Source organism: Ceratotherium simum, chromosome 19, assembly GCF_057802395.1.
Source record: "Ceratotherium simum simum isolate JZ-2026a chromosome 19, ASM5780239v1, whole genome shotgun sequence".
NCBI classification, from domain to species: domain Eukaryota; kingdom Metazoa; phylum Chordata; class Mammalia; order Perissodactyla; family Rhinocerotidae; genus Ceratotherium; species Ceratotherium simum.
The window spans coordinates 38928155-38950721 of NC_141918.1; the positions used below are offsets into that span (position 1 = coordinate 38928155).

At 34.7% G+C, this 22567-nt stretch overlaps 1 protein-coding gene across 2 annotated transcripts in view; it reads right to left on the bottom strand.

Annotated features, from left to right (window-relative positions):
* GOPC (golgi associated PDZ and coiled-coil motif containing) overlaps positions 1-22567 on the bottom strand; it is a 42176-nt gene that overhangs the window by 12165 nt on the left and 7444 nt on the right. For both annotated transcript variants that reach the window (XM_087444033.1, XM_004422258.3), the window contains exons 2-4: positions 7948-8112; positions 3230-3405; positions 2029-2194 (exon numbers count right to left, since the gene is read on the bottom strand). In XM_087444033.1, coding sequence (XP_087300159.1) covers positions 2029-2194; positions 3230-3405; positions 7948-8112 — 507 coding nt within the window. The remainder of the gene's footprint in view (positions 1-2028; positions 2195-3229; positions 3406-7947; positions 8113-22567) is intronic.

A 22567-nucleotide genomic window follows, 5' to 3' on the forward strand; every position in this document is an offset into this window, starting at 1 on the left:
CATCCATTTTAACTGATTTGTAGGGTTGAAAAATTGCCAATTGGATCATTAATTACTTTTTCATTCCTTTGAGCCCTGGTGTCTACCTCTTAAATAAAGGACCTTGCTCCATCAATAATTCTTTCTCTGGTACCTTTACTCTTCCCCTGTGTAGCATATAAGCAAATTGTAAGCCTCTTCCAGCTTTAAAACACTGACTATGTACAAACACAAAACAAAACAAAATAAAAACCCTTCCATTGCCCACTGTCTTCTTTAGCTACAATCCTCCCTCCATATTTCCTTAACCTTCCCAGTTATCCTAACTATATCTCCTTCTTGCCTCCCACACTCATTTCTCCAATCCCCATAATTAGGGTTTTGCCCCGACTTGCTCCACTGAAATTGTCTTCTCTACAGTCACTGATAACCAATATGGCTACATCCAATGACTATTTTATTTAGTCACTACCGTACTTGAACCTTGCAGAAAGTTGATACTGTTTGCCACTCCCTCACTGAAACTCTCTTTTCCTTGGTTTCTATTATACTACTTTCCTAGATGGCCTGTATCTTACAGCTCCAACTCAGGCTCCTTCCTTTGGTGATCCACTTCTTTCCCTCACTCCATAAACGTTTCTTTCCATCCTTGGGCTCCTGTTCTTTTTATTTTCTATATACTTTCCCTGTGTGACAATCAATTCCATGGTTTCAGTTATAACAGAAGGATGACTTCCCTAATATTTCTTCAACTCAGACTTCTCTCCTGAATTCCAGAGTCATATATCCAACTGGATATATCTTGGCTGTCCCACTGGCACCTCAAACACTACATGTCTAAAACTGATATCATCTTTTCCCCAAAATCTACTTTTTCCTCTATTTTCTTTATCAATGAATGCCATCACTTCACCCAGCTGCCCAAACCAAAAACCTAGACTCTTCCTTCTCACTCACCTATTTAACCAAGAGCAGTTAGACGCCAAGTCCTATTGATTCTAATTCTCTCAAACCTGTCCTTCCTCTCAAGTGCACTTTCCCTGCTCTCCTCACTTTCTCCTTGGATTTCTACAGTATCTTTCGAATGTATCTCCAGTTAGGCCCTCTTCCAATATATCTTCTTCACTATACCAAAGTAATTGTCAAAATAATGTTAAATCTTAATTAAGTCTACCATTTTATTTAAAAACCCCATGATTATCAGGTTAAAGTTCATACTCTAATTATTTAGCATAAAATAACTTTTGTCATCTGGCCATTGCCTGGAAGTTAATGGGGACCACCAATGCTCCAGAGAAGACAATGGCGTAAGTGTTTATTGCAATTCCCACTCCTCTCCCACCAACTCCATGTATATATCAATTCTTCCTACAATAATCTTTACAGAGGCAACAAATAATTTTACTATTTAAGGCCATGCTTTATCTGGTACTAAGATATGTAAGCCACTGGTTAGGAGTTAGACACGCTTTTATTATATTAAGGTCTGTATTATCAAGCAGCTGTTGTAACGAAATTTAATAAAGATTTATCTAGATAGAAAGGAAAGCTCCCATACAATGGTGGCTACAGAAGCAGACAATTGGATACAGATCTCAAATTCTATCTTAATTCAAGACCAAACAGGTGTAAATGTTAGTTCAGAAACTATATTTGAATTTAGTTACCAAAAATTCCCTTAAAGAACTACCCCAAAATATTTGCCAATTTATCAATATGACCACACACTCTCCGCTAAACTTAAAATAAATTTAAACATGTCTAATCATGATCCAGGAAAATTATGAAATACAAGCCAAGGTACTGCAACGTGCATTTGCTAGCAATAGTTCACTGTGTTCAGAAATATCACTTTCAGGGCCTTGGTAAGTCTGAAAAGAGCAATGGGTTGTCAAAACTTTAAATATGCATCTGTTTTAAATAAGTTTAATCCCACTTTCACTTTTTAAATAAAGGTTTTAATACTACTAGAATAAAAAAATAGAAGAGACTTCTGAGTAAAGACAGAAGGAAGGCGTTGAGTGAGAAAGAGGAAGAAAGCAAGCGTACGTGGCCTGGGGGTGCTTGCAGAGGTCGTTTCAGGTCATTACGGCCTCGACAGGCTCTGATGACAGTTTTGTGACGATGCAAATGTATTTCAGCTTCCAACTGGTTCCAAAGCTTATCGTGAGCAGGTCCCTTCATATCTCGTCCTAGTAATTGTATTTGTTGGACCCTTCATATTGGGAAAAAGAGTTAATTCAAGAGTTAGTTTTTCATTATGTGTACTATAGGGAGAATTCAGAAGAATTACTAAACACAAGTAGCTTTTGCATAAGTCTAAGTTAATAATAAAACTAGTACTCAGGAACTTCCTGATATCTCCCAGATTTGTAAAGACATGAAAACTCTGAAAAGGACAGATGGCTTCAAGGGATAACTAGTTTAAAAAAAAAAGAATAAATGAGACCTTTAATCATGTACTTAATGCAAATACATCTAAAAAACAATTTATGAGACTAACGTCAATTAACGTCTTTCATGTCTTGCAGGCAATCAAGGTAGGTCATCAAACTCAGATATTATTGAATACTAGCCTTTACATGAGTCTAACTGTACAAAAACACTTCTTCTAATGACAGTTTCTTTTTATAAAACAATTATTTAAATGTGGTAAAAGTTATTAGAAAATGTGCACTTCAACATGATATAAATTACTTTTATTTGCTTCACATCAGTTCTTAATGTGACATTAAAATAAGGAGCATAAAATTATTTAGTACTAATAATAAATCACCAAAGTTTGTGAACAATTCACTGTAAAAAATTAACACAAGCAGAACTCTATTATTATGATAAAATGACTCATTCCAACATGTTTTTGAGGGGCAAGAAAGATTGGGTTTCAGTGATCACAGAAAGAATTCCTTATGGAAGTCAACCTGTACTTATGAACATCATCTGTTATGGTGTCAAGGCTGGAAATGACTGAAAAATGCAGCTCTAGAGTTGTTAGCATTTCACAGTAAGTTACTATCTGTGTGTGTGTGTGTGTGTGTGTGTGTGTGTGTAAACCAGAAATACTTATTTAGTATGGCTAAATAAATCTGCAATATATAACGCTATCAATATTAAGTTAACAACAGTAAGCTATACCCAACTGTAAAATAATTCTTATGGTAAAGATTAATTTACCACATGAGATAAGAGTCAACTTCATTAAATATCCAATTTGTCACTTAAGAGGACAAGGGCACTGTGTTTTACACACCTTCCCGCCAGTTCCTTATCCAAGTACTTGGCAGCCAGTCTTGCGCCATAAACTTCAGCCTGCAGAACAGCTATATGTCTACGAAGGGCTTCATTCTCTTTTCTCAACAACTTCACTTCAGCTTCAAGTTGAGCTTCTTTCATTTTCTCTTTTTTGTTTGCTTCAAGCTCTCTTTCCTATTGTAATTAAAAAAAAAAAAATAACGTAATGAAAATACTTTTAAGACTCTTTAGCAATAGACCATGTTCCTTAAAATACACAAAAGCACACAGTCTATGATACCAACAATGAAAGCATATGATAAAAACTACCATTTCACTTCTATAAAATGGAACACACAGATTTGGATCCAGTTCTTTTTTAACTAGTACCTGAAGGTGTTGGAACCACTTCTAGATAAGATAACTGTATGCTTTGGAGTATCTTGATACTGAAAATACTAAGAGAAGTGGTCTTCTCTAAGCTCATGTTATCACATGCTAATAGGAGTGCCTTCAATGAATAATTGAATCTACTCTGTATTTATTTTCTAAAAATGACTCAAGAAACTAAAATAAAATAAATAATCACTCTGGTGGTTGTGCCCAAACATTTATTTAGCTTTAATGAAACAACTCTATAAAGTAAGTCAAAATCATTCAGTTACATAGAGATACATTCTATAGTTAATTTATTTTAGAAGACTACAAGAAACTTACAAAGCTTAAATTAGAACAGATATTCTAGTTAAAAAAAAAACACTTTATGGTCATGGAGAAATGCTGGTAACAACTGCATTAAAACATTTACACATTATAAATGTCTATAGATAAGCATATCTATGGTGTAGATTATCACTGAATTTTGGGATCTGGCTCATCTATTTGTCCATATGTTAAAATGAATGAAGAACTCTTTTCTGAGGAAAATACTGACCTCAATTGCCTACTATAAGATAGGATGCACATCCATTTTAGCTCTCATATAAGGATGCCATCCTATGCTCCACTTGGTAGATAGTCCATATATGTGAATTTATAGGTGTTAGCCAGAGAATATAACCTGAAGATCTTTGCCATCAAATTTTTATCATAACGGTTATAAATGTAAATGCCTTCAGGATAAGCACAGGACAGATAGGCAGGTACAAGACAAAGTAGAGTGAAAAACAGAAGGTACAAAATCCTGCCTAAGGTCAATCAAATTCGAATTTACACACCCACACAAACTGTGTGGCCAAACAAAACCCTTCTGAGAGTAGAATAAGGGCCTCTTGATCCAAAAATAACACTTAAAAGATATTTTAAGTGTTATTTTTGGATCAAGAAAACCATCCAAACACTGCAAACTTGCATTTATCCTGAGTAAAACTGCTTCTACTGACTTACAACTGCTCTGACTGACTCACTAATTTACAGAATCTATAAATCCTGTGAAAATATGGTTATATTTGTTGACAAGATGTGGAAGACACTGTTCACTATACGCCATGTCCCCTTTATGAGACTTAAAGATCTACCTTAGCACCAGGAAAAATTGTTTCTCTTGAGCAAATGGCAAATGATATTGCTTCTACTGTATGGGTACTGATTACTATAATTATTTCTCTTTTTATTCTGGATATTAAGAAGCTGAGAAACAACAAGCAAACTTTTAGCAATTCATGGAATATATTTTGGTACTAATTTCACTGTTTTGGTAATTTAACTATATTTGGTACTAAATTAACCGCTTTGGTCTACTGCTTGGACAACCATATATCAATATGTGACATATTTAAACATCAATATGTAATATATTCAAATACAGGGCAGTGAGTATCACAATCTTAAAAATAAAGAAGTAATTAACAAGCTAAAATGAATGACAAATACCAAATGTTGTCTATATTTATCACTTCTTTGATCAAAAATGTGATATGTATGTGATAAACAGAAGGAAGATTAATTAGCAGGCTTCTTCAACTTCTGTAAAAAAATATAACCACTAGAACATAACTTCTAGATATTGTTTTTAAGGAATTTGAAGAACTAATAATCTAGAATCCCCCTTTTACAACTTTGGAATTATTAAAATCTCAATTTATTTCAGAACCTATTTCCTGAAAGGGCAGGTATCAGTTCCAGAAGAATCACAGTCTGGATAACATGAACAAAATTCTTTTTTATAACATTTATTATGGTTAATGCTGTTTGTTTCAGAAAAAGAGTTCCTAGAAGACCAAGAATTCTTTGGTTTATGGGCTAAATAAACTTTATGTTGAAGATTATGTACTTACAATTACTTGAATGAGCTATTTATATAATACTTATGAAATATGAGAAACATATTAAGCCATCACTTTGCTTTAATGATTCAAACCCCTAATGAATCTGACAAACTCTCAGGCCTGAAATTAACAGACACTAGCCAGAGCAGGACTAAGAAAGCTGAAGTTAATCACTTTTAGATTTAAAGAAAAAACTTTTTTTTTTTTTTAGTTAACCTGTTTATTATTAGGTAACAACCAAGAAGTTCATTTTGAATTTAGATATCCAAATAGTATGTTTTCAAAAGAAGTAAAGCCATATGACAAATTGGAACCTGATTAGGTTGGGGTGGTGGTAAAATTAAGAATTTGCATATTGTTATTTTCTAAAACAATTTCTGGTAAAGGGTTTCAAAATTTAGTTGTTTCAAAGTCCACACAATTCTCAAGACTGCTGAGAAGTTATTAACACATGCAGTGGATGAATAAAAAACCAACATGCACATTCTTTCTCTGGGAATAAATTCAAATAGAAAAGGAGCAAAAAACCAGGCCTGTTTAATATATCTTCACGACACTCAAGTGGGAAAACCAATTGCTTTTCCTAAGTAGAGGTTTGAGCAAGTTACAAGGCTCAGAAGTTGTCAAAAATTGATGGGTTCTATAAATAATGGCTACAAATCACAAACAAAAGAAAAATCTTTTAACAATGTGTAGTGAGAAAAGAGCAATGGGCCACCCACTGAACTTCTCAGGTATTGGCACATCATTAACATCATTTTCAAATACAAAGTGACAACACGTAATATGCAAATAAAACATTAAGAAGACGTCAGCATGACATATTAAAGCAAAACAGAAATGGCATACTTACCAGCTCCTCCACAGAGGGGACAGACTTAAGATATAAGAAAAAAGTTTTATAATTAGAAAAATATCAAACAAATGAATTTATCTAGTGGTATAATCATTACAAGGAAAATTCCCATATGTTGAATTATCATTTGGGTAAAGTTTGTTAGAACAAATATATTTGCAAATCCATTAGCAACAGTATTAACTATATAGTACTAGATTAAAATTTTTTGTTTTATCAGAATTATTCAACACACCTGATTCAATGTCTTTCCACTGTAGCAGCCTGTTTCAAATTTAATATTAAAACTTCAGATAAATTCTTCTCTAGTGAAAATGTACATTGTTTCTCAATGTTAACATCAAATATTCCAAAGAAGCATTTATGAATTTGACTCATTTCAATTAAAAAAAAAACACTTAGATTCATAAAATTTCAGAATTTAAAAGGACTTTAGGAGAATGTAAATATTAATTTAAATCAATTTTAACATACCAGTGTTAGAAACTAATTAACCAATCAAATGGAGTTAACTGAAAACAGGTAAAACTTAAAAAATGTATTACTCTCAACATCAGCATCATTCCATCTCCTGCCTCTCCCAAGCTATATCTGTCCTATTTATTGCTGTGTCCCTGATAGCTAACAAAGTGTCTGGCACATAGTACACACTTAATACATATGAGGTTAAACTGAAATGAGACTTACAAAAACATTTCTATTTAAACAACCCATATTGATTAAGAGGGCATTGGTTAATTATGGAAAATTTAGATCATGAAACATTATGCCAACATTACAAAGTGTTCAGTGGCAGGGAAAATGCTTATAGTATATTAAGAGCAAAAGAAAAAATGTGCCACTGGTTGGCACCCAATTCCATTTTCCCCTTCTTCCTTATTAAGAGAACTCCAATTTTACTAGAGGAGGCCATGTGACCAACTAAGAGATTGACATGCAGCTGGGATAGCCAATGAGATGGCTAAATTGGTTGGCAAAAATTGTTAAGGAGGATTTTATGAAAAGTTCTTTAAAGAAGGCTAATGCAGCTGGGAAGCATCATTTTGCCCTTCCCTTAGATTCTTCCTTCTTCCTGCCTAGAATGCAGACATGAAGAAACCCTGAAGATAGAAACCATGGGCTAAAAATGGTAGAGCACAACAAAAGGAACCTAGATCCCTGATACCTGTGGAGCTGCCATATCAGCTCTGGACTGCCTGTCTCAGGGCTTCTTTAAGAGAAGAAAGAAAAATGAGAGAATATAATTTGTACGATTCAAAAATAATCCCAATCTTAGTTGGGATTTCTGTTAAATGCAGCTGAACTTAATCCTAACTACACAGTAGGGAAAAGACTGTTTATATGTTATTATACATATCTTTTAAATATATTTATACCTATACTTTTAAATAGGAAAAATCCTATTCTAAGTATCAGTTGTTTATTGATATTATCACTGATCACCTCTAGGGGATGAGACTGTGGATGGTCACGTTAATCTTTACATTTCCTGTATTTTCTAAATTTCCCCCAATGCGCACATATTACCTTTTACAATTAAAAAGCGTCATTAAAAATTGTCCTCTTCATCTTCTAAAATACGTGTAAGTATATGTCACCCTCTAAATCACTTACCAATTTTGCCTTAATGGTACCAGAGTCAACACTCTGACCCGTTTTAGCATGAAGCTGAAGCTGAATGGAGTGCAACTGTAAAAGCTGATTGTGAACTTCTTTCTCCAGTACGACTTTCTCTGCTTGGGTCTCTGTCAGTTCAGATTTCAGATCCACCAACTGTGCCTTATAAAACAACAATAAAATACAGTTAGTATGCTTAATTTTCTTTATTTTGACTCTAATAATTATTATTCAAGAATGACATAGGGAGACTATCTTTGAAATGAACAGATGAACACTAGAGGACCACTATCTGAGTTATAGGATATCCATCCAAACCGACACAAAATCAACAGTATGACTAAGATATTTGAGTGGCAAGAGAACTCGACGATAAACATCTTCTAATAACACAGAATGCTACTTCCATTTTACTTTGCTTACTTTAAGACTTTTCTGTTTCACCTTTATCTAGAAAGTTCATGAAAATACACAGGTATGGGATAGTTCATCATCTTGTAGAGACAATATGTGCTACAGTGGTCCACTAACATTAACAGTATATTAGAGGAGAGGCCAATAAGTGGTGCTCTGTTTTCATGCCAGAGAATACTAGCCCAAATCAGCCTAACCACTATCTAGTAAAGTTATTTTAGGCGCTAAGGTATGAGCTACTGAGGCTACAATGGGCCTAAAGATCGGAGTTAACTTTAAGATACAGTTAACAGTTACAGTGTAGCAGAACAACAGATCAGTGCCACTTAACCATTTAATTTGAAGTTTTTCATTTTTCACAATTGATACACTGTTTTACAATTGTGCACAGGATGTGTCCCTTGTGTGTGTTTGGTCTTCCCAACCAGCCAGTAGATTACAGATCAAGACAAGGCCTTAGTGTTCTATTTAATTCAACATAATTTTACTAACCATCTAGAGGCCCAGACCTATGCCGGCACAATGAGAAAAAAATTGTGGAAAATACATTTAAAATTATGGATGATAATTATATATGCCCTTGAGAACTTTCATATCAACTGAGGTGATAAATATGCATGTGAACCAACTAAAGACAAACGTGGCAAGTTACAGATATATATAGAATTCACATGGTCCCAAGGAATTCGAAGTAAAGGAAGGTTTAAAGAGGGTTAGTGAGGAAAACAGAGTTTAGAAGGGCTTTAAAGTTAAATGACAACAAGGACAAAACAGAAGCAGTAAAGCAGTCTAGACATGGGAAGAAGACTAGCAGAAACAGAGAGAGACTAGAAGCATCTTAGGTAAATTCTTTGAATATAGGGATCAGATGATTGGAATATATATATTCCGACTGCACCAACCAGTGCCTGTAACATAAAAGATGCTCAATAGATATCTTAAAGATGAAATGAATTCTAATACTAACCCTGTGATTCCAGATAAATCATTCTGTCTCCACTCAAGTTTCCCCACTTTTAAAATAGGGATAATATCCATGGCTTTGACTATTCTAAGATTATTAATCTTACATATGAAACACTTACTAGAACATGCAGATGTTATTATCAAGGAGATTAGACTACCTAGAGGAACTGTACATTGATAGACTGGACAAGACTGGGTAGGAAAGAGAATGGATACAATGAATGGTTTTGGATCATAAACCAAAACTGAGATTTAATCTGACAGGAAATCACCACATGCTCTCAATGACATTTTTGTTTTTGTTTTTAATAACAGCTTTATTGAGATATAATTCACATACCATAAAATTCACCCTCTTTTTTTGTTTTTTGGTGAGGAAGATCAGCCCTGAGCTAACATCCAATGCCAATTCTCCTCTTTTTGCCGAAGAAGATTGGCCCTGGGCTAACATCTGTGCCCATCTTCCTCTACTTTATATGGGATGCCACCACAGCATGGCTTAGACAAGCAGTGCGTCGGTGCGCGCCCGGGATCCGAACCTGTGAACCCCAGGCCGCTGAAACGGAGTGCACGCTCTTAACCACCGCGCCGGCAGGTAAAATTCACTCTTTTAAAGTGTACAATTTAGTGGTTTTTAGTATATTTATAGAGTTGTGCAAGCATCATCCCTATATAACTTTGCAACATATTCTCTCAATGACATTTTAGCAACACAGTATTTACAGGTAAGGAGGTGAAGACAGGGACACCAGCAACACCCTATTGTAGCTTTATAAATGACACGTTATCCATGGTAACTTTGTAAATGGAAATAAAGCATTTTACAATGCTGAAAGGAAACTGTCAGCAACACTTACAGACTGGATGTCCAGCAGAAGATTAGGTCAACAATAACTCACATTTCAAGTTTGGAGAACAGTAAAGCCATGGAGGGAAATAGTAAGATTAGAATGGTAGCTAATTTAGACACGAGCAAGAGAGAAGATGAGTTTAAGTTTTAGACATGCTGATTTTTGTGTCAACTATGATATATTCAACAGAAACTATCCCATAGAATGTTGGAAATAAACAAGTGATAAACTGGGACTAGGGTTGGGACTAGGAGCACAGAGACGTGAATATCCCAAGACCTAGTTTAAGGGAGAACAGATGGCCAAGGACTGTGGGTTGGGTATAATAACCAGTCAGGGATGGCCTGAGAGGGACAAGAAATGAAGTGGCGTGCTATAAACCAAACTTAAATGTTTCATAATACAAACACTGCCCTGCATCTTGCTTTTTTTACTTCCTGGAGATCACTCCATATCAAAAGAACTTCTTCATTCCTTTTTCATAACTTTTTTATTCATGTATAACTTACATCAGAGAAGAAGACATATAACGAATTACAGAAAATAAACATATCCATTCAACTAACACCCCAAAAAAGAAATAGGGCACTACTAGCCCCCCAGGACTCTCCTTGTGACCTCCTCCCAATCACTACCTCTATGCACAAAATCACTACTTCCATCCACAAAGGAAACCTTCAGTCATACAGTCAATTCTAATACCATAGAGAGTTTTGCCTGTTTTTGAACGTTGTATATATGGAATCATAGAGTATGCAATCATTTGTGTCCGGCTTTTACCTCAAGATTATGTTTATGAAATTCATTTGTGCTGTTTTGTGTAGCTGCAGTTCATGCATTTTCACTGCTATGTAGTATTCACTAAGTTAATATACTACAATTTATCAGTTTCATTCTACTTTTGATGGACATTTGTGCTGTTTCCAGTTTTTGACTATTCAACTGATGTTGCTATGAACCTGTCTTTTGGTACATATTGAATACAGTTCTGTTAAGTATATATTCAAACCACCGTAAGTTGAGTATTGTCTGTAGTGGCATTTTGTTGTTGTTTTAATTAAACCTCTTGATCACTAATAAGATTGACCACCTTTTCATATGTTTATCGACCATTTGGATATTCTCTTGTGAAGTGTCTGTTCAAGTCTCTTGGCTATTTTTCTACAGGGTTGTCTATTTTTTTCTTATTGATTTATAGGAGTTGTCTCTCTCCACACACACACACAGACATACACACATATTATTATGAACTCCTTTAGTGGGTATGATTACAAATACTTTCTCCCATTTGATGGGAGAACTTTCTTAACAGTGTCTTTTGATGAACAGAGTGCTTAATTTTAATGTAGCTCAGTACATCAATAGTTTCCTACCTCATATTAAATACTTTTTGGCCTGAATTCTATCTTATCTGTTATTAAGTTTGCAACCTCTGCTTTCATTTTATTTGCATTTACCTGGTATAATTTCGTCTGTTTATTTTTAACCTTTCATCATATTTTTCAAGTTACAGTTGTATATAGCACATACACATGTAAAATCTTCACTGCTCTTTGCTAGATTTTAAAATATATATATTTTACTATTCTGGAAGCTTTGTATCTTTGTTCTAGTAATTACTTTCAGATAATATCCTTAATTTCCTCTTTAGATTGTATTTAAGATATTGTCCCTACTATGAACAGTCATGAAATTAACTAGTAACATTTTCTCCCCCCTTCCCTTACTCTTCTCCAGCATTTAATAATGTGTTATCTATTTCCAGCTAATAACTATGAACAATCATCAAGCTTACACTACTTTCAAAATACTCTTTTTCTCCCATTTTTGATAGTTGCACTGTATTTATATTGCAGAGCATTCAGCATATAACATTTAAATATTATTTTATCATCTGTAACTCCAGTTGTCTTAGTTCTACTAGTAAACATATTCTATGCTCACCACCAGACTTTTTACCAAAGCTGCTCCTATGACTTCAGCTCATTCTCTAGTCTAATAGATTTCTCAGAAAGGTCTCACAACAATATTCCCAGATTTCTGGTATGTTCATGACTATTTATTTGTAGTCTTTACACTTGAAGTCACTTTGGCTGGATATAAAATCTCTGGCTCATATTTTCTTTCCTTGAGTATTTTAAACATACCTTCTGGTATAAAATGCTGCCATTGAGCTATCTAATCCTAATCTTTTCTTTCTCTTATAAGCGATTTGGTCTTTTGTCTGCTTTATTTTGTTTTTTCTAATAGCTTTTATTTATTTATTATTTTTTTTTTTTTGGTGAGGAAGATTGGCCTGAGCTAACATCTGTTGCCAATCTTCCTCTTTTTGCTTGAGGAAAATTGCCGATCTTCCTCTATTTTGTATGTGGGATGCCGCCACAGCGTGGCTTGACAAGCCGTGTGGGGGTCCACACCAGGGATCCAACCCCACGAACCCTGGGCTGCCGAAGCAGAGCACACAAACTTAACCACTATGGCACTGGGCCGGCCCCCATTGCCTGACCTATTTTTAAAGCCCAGTACCTTACTAAAACATAGCTTGGTATTAATCATTCTAGGTCCATGTGTACCCTTTCAATATGCAGATTCAATCCTGTGTTATTTCAGGAAAATTTTGTTGATAGTTTTTTTGTTAAGAGTGAATTGGTTGGTAATTTGTTTTTTATTAAGGGAAAATTCATATAACATCAAATTAACCATTTTAAGTGAACAATTCAGTGGCATTTATTATAATCATAATGTTGTACAACCACCACCTGTATCTAGTTCCAAAACATTTTCATCACCTCAAAAGAAAGACTCATGCCCGTTAAGCAGTTGCTCTCCATTCTCCCTGTCCCCAGCTTCCGGGGACCACTAATCTGCATTTTGTCTCTGTATTCATTTATTCCAGATACTTCATACAAATGGAAGCATACAATGTGTGATCTTTTGTGTCTGGCTTCTTTCATTTGGCATGTTTTCAAAGATTCATCCATGTTACAGCATGTATCAGCACTTCATTCCTTTTTATAGCTGAATAATATTCCACTGTATGTATATACCACTTGTTTATCCATTCATCTGTTGATGGACACGTGGGCTGTTTCCACCTTTGGGTGATTATGCACAGTGCTGCTATGAACATGTGTGTACATATATTTGTTTCAGTACCTATTTTCAATTCTTTTGGGTATATGTCTAGGAGTGGAATTGCTGGGTCATATGATAATTCTATATTTAACTTTTTAAAGAACTGTCAAACTGTTTTCCACAGTGGCTGAACCACTTTACATTCCTACCAGCAATAAAAGAGGGTTTGTTGATATCTGTTTCAAATATTTCTTTTGTTTCATGCTTCTTCACGGACTCCAATTATACTAATATTAATTACTCTCTTCCTATCTTTTTACATTTGTAACTTCCTCTCAAATTTGTTGTTTTTCTCTTATATATTCTCTTTTTCTTGCTGTACTTACTGTATTGTCTATTTTTCATGTTCCTTCTAATTTAGTCTCTATTGTGAAATAATTTTTTCCAGAGCTGTGTAAGTATTCTTTTTATTACTTTGAGTTTTCCTATTTCTGAATTATGCTTTTATTCATAGTTGAATAACAGTATTACTATAATAGTATTTCTATTGAATAACAGTATTACTGTGTTTATTTTATAACATAGTTTATAGTTTTCATCTGCTTTGTGGCCATATTTTTCTGATATGCTTTTGCTTTCTGTTGTTATATTAATTCTATTAATTTATATCTTTTTTTATTACAGTACATTTTAGGGGGTTTAAATGAAATCGTTTTCTGTCACTCGTGTCTAAATGAAATGGGTTTTCACATGCAGTCAGGAGGAGACTTCCATATAGGCGCTGAAGTGAGCACAGGTAGCCTTCCGAGCTTCATGGCTTGCAAGCTCCCTGGCCTGGCCTTAAAGTGAACTATTTAAAGCCATGGTCTCTCTGTGCAGCCATACCCACCGTTTTGAAATCGAGCTGCTATGTAGCCCTCCCCTAGCTTGAATACAACTTTCTCTTCCCTTCAAACTTCATGTTTCTGCCCTGCTCAATTTGGATTCTATTTCTGGTAGCATTTCTTCAGAACTCGACTCTCTCAAAAGCAGTTTTTGTTAGAAATTTCTGAGATTCTTAAAATTCATCCCAGTACCTTCTAATCTTCCCGCAGCTTCTCAGTGTGTCCCCATGGTCTGTTCTGCATTCCCCGGCAACTGGAGGCAGTTTTGCCAGTTGTTCTCAGACACTTGCTCAAGTTTCCCAACCAAAGTGATATCTTTTCCTTTTGGGATCCGTTGGTGATTTCTGTGTGTCTGGGCTCCCCCTTCTATTCCTTCTGCCACACAGGTGTTCTTCCACATGCAATGTGTGTGGGTCCTGCTACTCCAACCTACCCATATTCTGGGGTTTGTGAGGATACCTCCTCATCTAGGTTTGCTGAAGAGGCTGCCATTGGCTTTTTTCTTTTGAGATTCTAGTTTTATTTTTACAAAAAGATTTCTTTTTAATTTAAAACTACGCATTCATTGTGATCTTTCAAAGATCTGAAATCCTCACCTCACATGTTTTCATTGTAGTAGGAAAGCTGTGATATTCTAGCCCAGCACTACCCAATAGAATATAATATGAGCTACACAGGTAATTTAAAATTGTCTAGTAGTCACATTAAAAAAAGTAAAAATAAACAGGTGAAATAAATTTTTATAATATATTCTACTTTACTCAAAATATCTAAAATATCATTCAACATATAATAACATAAAACAATTATTAAAATATTACATTCTTTTTTTCATACTAAGTCTTCAAAACCTGTCGTGTATATTACACTTACAGCACATCTCAATTTGGACCAGCCACATTTTGAGTACTCAAAAGCCACATCAGGCTAGTAGCTACTATTCTGGACAGTAAACGTCTAGCCCTTTTATTATGAATCTGAAGCAGTAACAAATTTCATTAGGATTAAATGCTAAAAGAAATAGTAATACTAGTAGTTGACTCTGTTCTTTAAGTATAATAAACAAGTACAAGAGACTTAAAGCAGAAAATCATTTTCATTGCCCTCTAAAAGAGTATATAAGTTAACAGTTTTTACACAATATCTTTTACAAATACTCCTTACCAAAAAAATTGAGAGAAAAAAACTTACATGTATAACAATGTCTTACAGACTTTCATCCATTTAACTACCAAATTGCCCACCAAAAAAAAAAAAATTATAAACATTTAAAATCACCTATTACTAGACAATGGTCAGTTCACCTTGCTCCTTTAAAGTACAAATAGGTCTAGAAAGTCCTTCTTGACCAAGAAAAACACCTACAGGGTTTTATGGTCATTGAAACAAAATAATCACAAAAGGAAAATAAATATTTGAATAATATGTACTCTTTCCGAGCAATATGTAGCTTATGCTAAAGTGAACCTACCCAGAAATAGTTTAAAATAAGCCATTTAATCTATAACAACCCTTACCTCTTTTTTCGTTACATTGACTTTGATTCTGTATCAGTCTTGTTTCTTTGTGGTGATGTCTAATATATTTCTCTATTCCTTATATTTCCTATAAACTGGAAGTTAAATCTAAAGGTTTAATTAGATTTACTGAAATCTTTGTGGCAAGAAGTATACTGAATATTTCAACCGGCATATATTGTCTGGTTGTCCTACTATGATTTATCTTTCAAACAAAAAATCTCACGGTTTATTAATAACTGAGTAAAACTTCTGGATTTAAGAAACAAGTTAAAGAGGCATAAGTGGTATTCATTAATTAATTTGGCAGCCTAACATTCAAATTAGAAATGACTGTATTCTAAAAGGGCAAGGAAATCAGGGTAGTATGCAGGTCTTTTGAAAATGGCCTATTATAAACATGGACACTTCATTAAGTGAAATAATTTCTCAAAAGGTTGCTCAACTTTAAAAAAAATAAATAAAAGAATTTTTACAATGAGAGGATGCAAGTATCAAAATTCAAAGCCCAATTTTATTTTTTTGGAACAAGTGTTTCAAATTTACTCTAAATTTAGTAATATTTAAGTAACTTTTTTTGTCTATGATATAAGCACTTTAGCTGCTATGAAAAGTTAGTCATTGGTAAATTTTATGTCAAGATTAGAGATTTCCGTATTTTACTTAAAGGTCACCCTCCTAATATCACAGAACTTTAGAATTCAAAGAGATCTTAGAGAACATAAAGACTATGATTATGACAATATTTAGATAACGAAACTGAGGCCCATCAAGGTTGTTTTTATTTCTAAGGCTACCCAACTGGTCAGTGGCAAAACAGCACTTTAAACCCAATTCTTACTCCCAGGGCAAGGTAGTGGAAGTGTTATCAAGCAGTTAACCATAAGGAAAAATGGGTGTCTATAGCAACAATACACATATATGTTTAACTTACTAACAATATTCACAGCTACAAGGCAAGCATCTACCTACCATATGGCAGACATACACACCAAACATCATTGTAATTCTTATCATACTCCTCAACTTTTTTTAATAGTTAAGAAAACTGGAAGTCAGCGTTTAAGGAATTTTCCCAAGATCACACAGCTAGTAATAGACTCAAAACCAGCTTGACCATAGAAAGAGCCTGAACATCTTTCACCTCACTGTCTTACCTTGGCCACACTGCAACAAAGTAAAGAGTGAAAGTTAAAAAGAAACAGCTGATTTCAACCTTCAACTCTTACTTAAATTTTCAAGTGATATACAAAAAATGTCTTAAAAAGCAAAACCAAAAATGGTTAAAGACTATATTAGATACAGACTTTATTTGGGATACAATCTTTTCACCTTCCTACATTTGATCTTGAAGATTCATTTACAAAAAAAATAAAATAAAACTGACCATCAAGACATTCTTTCCCTAGAAAACTCATTCGGGATAAAATGATCTCATTCTAGGAAGGTCTCTGGGTTTTAAGACCATGGCCTTCGCTTCAACCAAGCCATTAAATCAACCACTGGTGAGATTTTCTAAAGCAGTGATGCTCAAAACGTGGTCCTCGGATCACCACTATCAGCTGGAATAGAGTCAGGAGACAGATGAAAATTCAGGACATATTGTGCAAAGTAGGAATGAAATATTCCCAGGAATGAAAAAGACAGACAGCAAGGCAGTTTATCAAAATAACACGATAGGATTATCATCACCATTTATTTATATGTAATGTAGTCATTACTATTCTATTTCTCATCTCATACTCTTTTCAAAACATCCAAACTTTTCCATCAAGATAATTCCTTTCTAACATAATTCTTAACTACTAGATTCCACCCTGGCACCAAAATCAAAGTAATTTTTTTATTCAGAGTTTCCTATTATTCCACTTTGTCTAGACCTTAATCCTCTGTCTATATAATAATCTTCTAAAAATTCACAACAGCTGCACTTTCTTCTTTCTAAATGTAGTCTAGTTTTTATTTCTTTAACTGTCTTACAAATAAAAATGCCAATTACTTTACCTTAAGCACTCCTCAAAAACTTGTTTTGGGGGAAGATCAAACTAAGACAAGCAATTTGCAAATATCAAATTGTCCAGCAAGGAACTTGGGTCCAGCTCATTAGTTTTAGCACATCATACAGTTCTTTTGACAACATTTGAGAAGGTCCAAGCTAAGAACCTAAAAAAATCTGGTTAAACATCTTTATTTTGTACATGAAGAAACTGAGGCCCAAAGAGATTAGGTGAGTTGTCCCAAATCACAAATTGCATGAGATTAAAACTCAGACCTCCTGACATCCCTTGTAATTTCTGGCAGTAATAGGAAAACTGGTGAGGAAGGAGTTCATAAGCCCCAAATGAGATCACATCCCCAAATCTCAGAAATAGGGCTCTAACCAAGAAACTTTGAACACCCCCCATCTGGCCAGCCCCCCTACCCACACACAGGCACACACACACACACCGGAATTTGTGTGCATGCAGAAGCATGAACATACACAGACACACATGCAGGCATCAACACACCTGCACACAAAAGCACACATTCCCCAAGCTGCTTAAGAATTACAAAGAAAATAGTTGACTCCCAATAGCAGTTTAACTGTAATGAACCATAGTATAGAAAGCTGCTGATAAAGATGTAAATATTATCTCACATTTACCTATAAATGCTTCTACACCTTTTGTTTTAAAGTACATATAAAAGGTAATCACTTCACTAAAAAGAAACAATTATGCCTTTAAATGTCTGGATGTTTTTTATGCTTAAAAATGCAATTTAGGATGAAAAGTACAGACTGGAATTTAAATCTCTAGCAATTATACCATTTAATGCCAATATCTAAAATTCATCATCTACACGCACCTACTTCCAAGGCTTTAAAGCTCATAAGGTCAATAAAACAAATGCAAAAAATAAAAATCAGAGATGGCAGGATATCACTATAAAAAATATCATCATTTTACAGTTTATTGAGTATTAAATTTAATACTGAGTTTCCTATTAATAGGAAAACTTTACAGATTATATAATTCTCCTTTTCTCATTAAGAGAAGCAGTGCCATTTTATCTGGTGAGACTGTCTTTTTTTCCTGGAACTAAACTTTTAAAACACTGTATCATATATTGTCCTGGAGGAAGAAAAGAAATCCAAGTCTGGCCCCATGGCTTAGCGGTTAAGTGCGTGCGCTCCGCCCCTCGCGGCCCGGGTTCGGATCCCGGGCGCGCACCGACGCACCGCTTCTCCGGCCATGCTGAGGCCGCGTCTCACATACAGCAACTAGAAGGATGTGCAGCTATGACATATAACTGTCTACTGGGGCTTTGGGGGGAAAAAAAGGGAGGAGGAGGATTGACAGTGGATGTCAGCTCAGAGCCGGTCTTCCTCAGCAAAAAGGAGGAGGATTGGCGTGGATGTTAACTCAGGGCTGATCTTCCTCACCAAAAAAAAAAAAAAAAAAAGGAAATCCAAGTCTATATCGTTTTACGTTATCTTTATGAACCAGCCCCTCTTCTTTAACAGTCCAAATTACTGCAGGGATGTCAGTCATTAAGGCAGCAAGAGTCAAGTGTAAAACATGGCTTTTTGCATAATAAAATCATACTTTGTTAGGAAATGCTGGAGTAAACAGACACTTCAAACTTCTAAACCTACAGCCATGCCAAATTCATTTTTACCCCGGTACCTTCACACATTTATATATGAGTGCAAGTTAAATGGCATTGATACGCAGAACTTAGCAATTTTAGGGGAATAGTACTCAAAAACCAAGTATTCTCTATTGCTTCAAGTTTTGTCCATGTCTTATTACCTAGAATCTGGTTCAAAATTGATATTAAAAAAAAAATAGGTTTTACTAAAAAAAAAAAAAAGAATGTATCATAGAGATTCTTATATAAAGGATCCAAAACTACCTGACCGACAGCAGAGGCAGAACCATTCTTCACACGGCCTTTTCTCCTGTGACAAAAGTCAAAGAAATAATGTAACATATGAAAGCATTTTGATCCATCACTTTCTTTCCTTCTACTCCTTCAAAATAGCAGAACAAAGTCTGAGAGCTCATTTAATTGAACCCACTCCTTTTAGAAAGAATCTTCCTCTATTTTCTCTTTCCACCCTGGGCCTGAGGTGGTTAGCGTTGCTCCTACTATCCAAGATTATAGAAGCCAGTGAGTCCTATTCTAAAACAAAGACTGGGACCAAACAGAAAATACATTCAAAGGTCAAATATGAATACCTCTGCCATCCCTCAAGATAGGAAATAATATTCCTCTATAATTATTACAAGTCAGCTCTTGAAACAGTCTGCTCATTTGGCTCATGAAAGTTCTGTGAAAAACTCCACCAGTTCACTCCAACTTCCTCTATCCAAGCATAACGACCACTAACTTCATCTGTCGTTATTTCTCCCCAAACTGTTCTGCAGTTTAAGACAAGCAAACATATTCTCTTTTAGTCTTCCACACCATCACACATTCACTCAAAAAGTATTTATTAAACACCAACTGTATGCCAAGCACTGGGCTGGGTTCTGGGGATACATTGGTAGACAAAACAACTGTGGGTCCTGCCCTGCAAAGCTGAGAGTGGCCTTGTGCAGGAGGCAGCTCGTAAAGAAAATGAATGGCATGTATAATAATAGCATCAACTATGTGCCGGGCACTGTTTTGAACCTATTCATATTTTGTCTTAACCCTCACAATAATCCTTTGAGAGACATATTTTTTGTACAGAGAAGGAAATTGAAGCACAAGTTAGGTAACTTGTCCAAGGTCATTACAAAGCTAGTAATATGTGTAATTATAAACTATAATAAGCTGTATGAAAGAAACCAAAAGAAGAGAATTAGTGGGGTGGGAGTGTATGGCTATCCTGGGAAGTGGTTCGGTTACTATCAGAGGAGAGTTCTCACAGGTCTGTGGGAACTTTTCAGGGCATTAACAAGGCCAAAACTATTTTTATAACAATCAAACATTATTTGCCTTTTTCACCCTGTTGACATTTGTATTGAAGGTAGAAAAGCAACGGTGAGTAAAATGCTGGCATTTTAGTACAAGTCAACGCAGTGGCACCAAACTGTACCAGTAGTCTCTGTACTCTTCACTACTATGCCACTTGCATAGCTAAAAAAAAAAGTTCATTTAAGAATGTCCTTGATGAAGCAGTAAAAATTATTAATGTTTAAAAATCTAGACCCTTGAGTTCATGCCTTTTTAACATTCTTTGTGATGAAATAGGAAGTCTGCTGCACATCAAACCATGTCGTCTCAAGGAAAAGCACTTAGGCAATTGCTTGCATTGCAAAACTGAACATTTTTTTTCATGGAACACCATTTTTATTTCAAAGGACAAACTGTGGTTATTAAGATTAATATATTTGGCAGACAGACATGTTCTTGAGAATAAATCAAGTGAATCTGTTATTTCAAGGAAAACAACTGACAGCATTTGTTGCCAATGATAAAAATTTGTGCTTTCAAGTGAAAATTAGAATTTTAGAAAACTTGAATCCATCACCATGAGCTTGACAGCTTCCCAACACTTCAAAATTTTTCTGATGAGATTGGTAATATTAATAAATGTGATTTTTTGATATTGTATAATGAGATGTGCCCACATTTGGAAGATCTGTATAACTCAACAAACTAATATTTTCAAAATGACCAATGCGTAATGTTAAAATCTTGCCTCGGTAAAAAGACCCATTCAAAGACTACACGGATAGACCAATGTATTTTAACATAACGACGTACAAAAAGTTCATTGATAGAGTTTCAGATTGCACATGGTAACTAATCTTTAAGAAACTACCTTTTTACTATCAAAAAAGAATATTCACCATTATCTGAAAAGGCTATTAAAATACTCCTCCCTTATCCAACTACATATCTCTGTAGAGTCAAATTTTCTTCCTCTACTATAACCAAAACCATAAATCACAACTGGCTGAATGCAGAAGCAGACGTGAGAATCCAGCTGTCTTCCATTACGCCAGATATTTAAAAAAAAATTTTTAATGTAAAACAATGCTACCTTTAATTTTTTTTGCAAATAGTTATTTTTTCATTAAAAATATTTATATTAACATGTAAGGCTTATGGCTGCTATTTTTAACTGATGTAATAAATATCTAAAGTTTTCTCAGTTTTAATTTCTAATACAGTAAATACCAGTAGATATAACCCACACAAAAGAAGAGCTCTTTGGGGACCTCATAATTTGTAGAGTGTGAAGAGGTCCTGAGACCAAAAAGTTTGAGAACCGTTGTCTTAAGAAAGTTTCTGAAAGGAGGCCCATGTGGCCGGACTATATAGAATAACAATGGTAAGATATGCCATTGGAGAGATAGCCAGAGGTCTGATGATACAGAGCTTGTCAGCCATAATAAGAACTTCGAATGTTATTCAAAGTACAAGTGAGGAATTTTAAGCAGAATGACATGATCAAATTTATGTCTTAAAAAAGACAGCTGTGTGTAATACGGGAGACAACGTGAATAAACTAGGGTTGGGGGATCTGAAATGGAGACAAGTAGATAAATCTGTGATGTATTTTTGAAAGTTAAAGTACTTTGATGTAAACCTCAAAATGAAGTTCCAAAAGATATACAAAATATTTCCTGTTTCCATGTTAATGTTAAAGAACTCAGTTGCTCTCTGATCAAACTGGAGGTGGGGGTGAGGAGAATCAACCTACCCAATATTTTAGAAATGTTACAAGTACACTAAATCCATACTCAATACTCATATAATGATGTTTAGTTATTTTTAGTTATAGTTTCAAATTCGTCTTAAAATGGAATATCATGAAACGTTACCTCACAAATCATATTCTTGTGAATTACATACAAGGGGAAAAATAAACCTGAAGATTCAGTCATTCAATAATGTGGCAGGCACTATGTTAGACACTATGAATACA